The following is a 4,993-nucleotide window of genomic DNA, read 5'->3' as shown; positions in this document are numbered from 1 at the left end:
TTCTACGAAGAGTCTTCCAGAACACTAAGGAAGCTGGAGCAGGTAAGCTCGCCCCGACATGGGAAGGTCCCTACCTCATCACAAAGGTAGTCGGACATGGAGCATACAAGCTACAAACAAAGGAGGGACGCGATATCAACAACAGCTGGAATGCTATCCACTTGAGACTGTATCACTCTTAACTTAACCCAGTCTACTTTCATTTTCTTTCATCAGTATTCTCACAAGATCTTCATTCGAGCAACATACTGACACTTATAATGCAGGAAGTGTCAGAACTACATTTGGGCTTGATCCCTGCAAAGGGTATGTAGGCAGCTCCACGGAGCGCAGCCCCCTATCACAACCATTTTTTCTTTATATATATACTACGAACAGTTCAATAACAAATCTAAAAATAAATTGACTAAGTCACTTTATACTTAGATTGGGGGAATAAGACACTAATACTCCATAAGTCATTCAGCCAATCAGCATCCGATACAATAACTTAAACAACACTAACAGAAGCTACAACAAGCCATAATACAACAAAACTAGGTCAGTTAGATCAGGATACAATACTACATAAGAAAAAGTTCATACAACAACTAGAAAAGGCCCGACAAACTCTGTTATCCCATGACAATGAACACAAAAAGAAGAGGAATCAGTCATCCACAACCAGATCATTAGTAGTCATGATGCCAAAAGAAGTGGCTAACTCTTCGGCCCGGGTTATCTCTTCAGCCCTCATCTTCTCCAATTCCTCAAGATCAGCAATGTATTTGGGAACATCCCAGCTATCAGCCTTACCATCCCGAAACTCACTAGCCATTACGCCACGGCATTGGATCTCAGCCTCCAGCCCAATGACCAACATCCGATTCTCCAACGAAGCAACCTCGGCTTTCAAATCATCAACTTGACCAAGAGTCACTCTCAGCTTCTCGACATCAGCTTCCTTGGATTCTAGTTGAGCCTTCAAATCAGCTATGAGTTGATCAGACTCCTTCTTGGAATCTTTCAGCCGACTAACTTCACCCCGAAGATCATTTCTCTGACTCCTTACTTCCTTTAGAGTTGCCATTAAGGACTTGATTTTCTTCTTCAGCCAAATGACCCCTTGCAAACCCTGACACATAAAAAAGAAAATGTAAGACAACAAGAGAAATCAGCTAGTCGGCACAAACAAAACTAAATGAAATATTCGTACCTGGAACAAATGAGAAACAGTGGTATCAATTGACCCATCCGTACCAACCTGCTCCATTCTGTGATCATCTTCGGGCCACAACAACTTATCAATCTCTCCTAAGTGAGGCCCAATCTCACTATAGGCCGCAGCATTGGAAGGGAACGAAAGGGCAACGGTGTCGCTAAATGGGTCGGAAGAATCATCCTGCACAGCCTTCTTCTTTTTTTTCGTCTGACTCCGCGTCAAAACAGGGGGATCAGCCGGAGGCACGACAACCTCTCTGTCAGCTTCTGAGCTCCCAACGGACGATTTCTTTGCTTGACGCAAACGTTCCAAGGCATTGGAACCGGTTAGAGGAAGTGTAAAGGGTCGGGACATAGCTACGTCTGCAAACAACCGCTCACTTGTCGTCAATTCAGTCAAAAAATTGGGAGTATATCCCAAGACTTCTAAACTTCTCTTGATAAACACAACACGAGGATTATCAGGACTCTGTAGAAGAGGAATACCTTCAGGGAGTTTTTCAACAGAGCGCCACAAAGAACTCTGACGAAGACTCGATTCAGACAACAAATCACTCCACTCACGCTCCGCCTCAGGAATAGCAAGAATACTCTTAAGTCGACCAGAAGACTCCCTCGAATCCCAAAGGTACTCAACTCGAAGCCTACCTGCAAAATGATAGAAGTATCAGCACACAAAATAAAATAAAAACAACAACAACATGTATATGCAAGGAAACGGATTAGTAGGCAAGCATAAAAGACTCACATGCAGGAGACCATGAACAAGGTATCCTACTATCAGCAGGTAACCCCAACGAGACGAAAGGGACGAAGAAGTAACGGTCCTTCCACCTCTTATCTCCACTCTTCAAACTAATAATTAAAGGAGGGTCCTTCCCCCTAGTTGTTAACTGGTACCTACCTTTGTCATTAAGGTGTGCCTTCAAGTAGTAAGCTCTCAACAAGTCAGCCACCCCAAGTGTTATCTTGTGCCTTTCACAAAGGACTTCGAGAGACATCAAAATCCGCCATGAATTTGGCATTAGTTGTCCGGGCGAAATCTCGTGGTACTCACACAACTCAACGACTAATCGGGGGATGGGAAACCGAAGCCCTTCTTTGAAGGGAAGTTCATACAGACACACCCAACCAGGTAAGTGCCAGTCAGGCCGCTCCGCCTTAGCAGGAGCATGCAGACTGATGGTATCAGGGATCTCATAATGACGACGAAGATAGGTCAACTCACCTAAACTTATGGAAGACCTAGGATTAGAACTAAGCATACTACCAGAACCCGGCATACCACCATCAATAGGTTCGTTAGAATCTATTCCCCTTCCAGTAACATCACCTAAAGGACGACCCCCCAATTCTACTACTGTAATTCGGTTGCAATCAACCATCTCAGCAGAACTTTGAAAGAGAGAACTAAAATCTTCTTCACTAAACGAACAAGACAGTCGACAGACTGAATCAGCGTGACTATCACACCTACTTGTAGACATAATGAGCTGATCACCTAGAGCAAAACAACAGCTAAGCCTTAAGGAACACAAAAAAGACATGAAGAATATTTAGCTCGATACACAATCAAGAAGCGCTGGACGACTCATCAATCAATCAGTCAGACGGACCAAACATAAAAAACATATGATTAAACGAGGCAAAACAGACTACTATATCAAATTAGATTACAAAGTATTCAGTTAAACAGCAGTCAGCCTATAAGTCTCTACTAATCAGTCAGACATACCACTCAGCTCAAGGAACAAAAACACATGAATTAGACATACGCCTAAACAACAGAAATTCATATGCCACCATTGCAATCAGATCAAACGCAAACAGAAAATCTACAGGATCAAACAAAAATAACAGTTGAATAAACTAACCTAGCACGAAGAACATGAAGAACACGAAGAACACAAAGAACATGCATAAGGACATTGAAAGGAAAACAAATGAGAGAAAACTTACCTCTTGAGAAGCTCTTTTACTCCACACCTTGCACCTCCTCTCCAAGCCTTCCTCAAATGAATGCAATGGTAAAAACAAACCACCATTATATAGGCACACAAATCCACCGGATTAGTGCCAAGTGTCAACCATCAGGTGGCCCTACCAAAAAGGATTTAACTTCCTAAGGACACTTAAAGTCTCGTAGACAAATGAAAATTCACATTGAGCGCACTAGGCTCACTTGGCCATCTCCCCCGGACACACTACCTCCTCGGCAGACCACTCGGCCCAAACACACGAGTCACTCGGCCACCCCGACGAAGCACTCGGCCCACCCGGAGGAGCACTCGGCCATGCCGACAAAGCACTCGGCCACCCCGGTAAAGCACTCGGAGGAGCAATCAGCCATGCCAACGAAACACTCGGCCTTCCCGGAGGAACACTCGGCTCGTGCAGCCCATTCAGTCGGCCAACATGTGACCCACTCGGCCATGCCTCAGGGCCACCCCGTGGACCACTAGGCCAGAAAGCCGTTCGGCCCAAGCATCCAGTCGGCCCAAGCAGCCGGTCGGCCAACCAGGCCCGCGCGCATCCGCAATCCACTCGGACAGCCGGATGCATATGTGCTCATTACTCGGCCGGATGCGTAGGTGCGCATCACTCGGCCGCAAGTAAGCAGCCAGTCGGCCCAAACAGCCGATCGGCCAACCAGGCCGCGCGCATCCGCAGGTCACTCGGACAGCCGGATGCGTAGGTGCCCATCACTCAGCGAGACCCCCGTGAATAATTTCTGAAAAAGGTAAATTGAGTCAATGCATATTCTGTAACTATTGGGAAAATGGATAAATTCTGATGGAATTAATTTCTTTTTTACTCTTTGATAAAAGAATGAATTCTATACCAAAGAGTGAGGGACAAACTGTAGTGGACAAAATTCGTATACTTAAAAAATAATAGTCCAACAAGCAGTCAGTCAGCCCAATAAGCTATCTAACTAGCCAAGAAGGCCCAAAGCCCATGTAAAATAGGCTCGCATATACAAAGTACCATCCAATTACCCAAAACCATACCCGGACCCGAATTCGGATACACTCAGTCAGCCAGGGACCTTGAAACAGTCAAGGCTCCCATCACGTTCGCCAAGAATCTCGGAATAAAACCACTTGGAGCGAGTCAAGCGAAGGAGAAAGACGGAGGAGGACGGAACGAGGAGGAGGACAATAAATAAGACCATCAGAGGTTGAGAAAAGGGATAAAATAATCACTGAACTTTCTTTACTCTCTAATTGAAACGAAGGCTACTCTATTTCTGAGCAATCCAGTCAAGCAAGACTAATTAGTCAGTCTGATTGGACCTGACCTAGTCGCTTGACTCCTCCGTCATCGCCACCGTCACTCTGACCATTTTACGACTCCTTCATCCATCATCATTTCGACTATTTATATCTTAATTTTATTACTTTCTATTAGCTCTCGTTACAACCCGACTGACTTGAGCGTCGGAGTCCCTTTGGCTGACACCCCACCGGTGCTCCCAATTGAACTCTCGTCTCTGTTCTTTTTGTTATTGACAGGTTGCTGGTGCCCATCTAATCAATTGTAGGAAATCACCTCTACAGGCATTAACTAGCCTTAGTCCACGAGTCTGTGGTATTAGAGCTTGAAAAACCTTTTACAATGGAGTTTCTCTCCGTATTTTGACAGGGTTACTGTATCTCAGATGAAGAGAGCTCCTTTTTACAGTGTTCTACAGCTTATATTTATAGGCTTATGGGAACACTGGGTCGGGGCCGAGTACGACCCGGGCCCATCGGAGATATGGATATTCTTGGCCTTTCTAGTGGAAGCTCAA

General features: G+C 45.1%; 1 protein-coding gene across 4 annotated transcripts; it reads right to left on the bottom strand.

Annotated features, from left to right (window-relative positions):
- Positions 1 to 483: 483 nt before the first annotated feature.
- On the bottom strand, positions 484 to 3,204 carry LOC133821412 (uncharacterized). 4 transcript variants are annotated; one of them, XM_062253723.1, is made up of 4 exons: positions 3,160 to 3,204; positions 1,949 to 2,701; positions 1,196 to 1,848; positions 484 to 1,114 (listed from the first exon to the last, which is right to left on the bottom strand). In XM_062253723.1, the coding sequence occupies exons 2-4, from the start codon at positions 2,685 to 2,687 to the stop codon at positions 650 to 652; spliced, it is 1,857 nt and encodes a 618-aa protein (XP_062109707.1). In that variant the 5' UTR covers positions 2,688 to 2,701; positions 3,160 to 3,204; the 3' UTR covers positions 484 to 649. The 4 variants fall into 4 exon arrangements, with proteins under 4 accessions (XP_062109707.1, XP_062109706.1, XP_062109708.1 ...); XM_062253722.1 differs by lacking the exon at positions 3,160 to 3,204 and adding an exon at positions 3,075 to 3,128; XM_062253724.1 differs by lacking the exon at positions 3,160 to 3,204 and having other exon boundaries at positions 1,196 to 1,563; positions 1,687 to 1,848; positions 1,949 to 2,928.
- Positions 3,205 to 4,993: the final 1,789 nt, after the last annotated feature.

Source organism: Humulus lupulus, chromosome 3 (assembly GCF_963169125.1).
Source record: "Humulus lupulus chromosome 3, drHumLupu1.1, whole genome shotgun sequence".
Lineage (NCBI taxonomy): Eukaryota > Viridiplantae > Streptophyta > Magnoliopsida > Rosales > Cannabaceae > Humulus > Humulus lupulus.
This window is presented reverse-complemented; position numbering and strand designations above follow the sequence as displayed.

Excerpts from the sequence above, each read along its gene's own strand:
- LOC133821412 (XM_062253721.1), bottom strand. The coding sequence starts at position 2,747 with ATGTCTTTTTTGTGTTCCTTAAGGCTTAGCTGTTGTTTTGCTCTAGGT. Across the intron at positions 1,849-1,948 it reads TTGTTCATGGTCTCCTGCAT|GTAGGCTTCGAGTTGAGTAC; the intron begins GTGAGTCTTTTA and ends ATCATTTTGCAG. Across the intron at positions 1,115-1,195 it reads CTGTTTCTCATTTGTTCCAG|GGTTTGCAAGGGGTCATTTG; the intron begins GTACGAATATTT and ends TTTATGTGTCAG.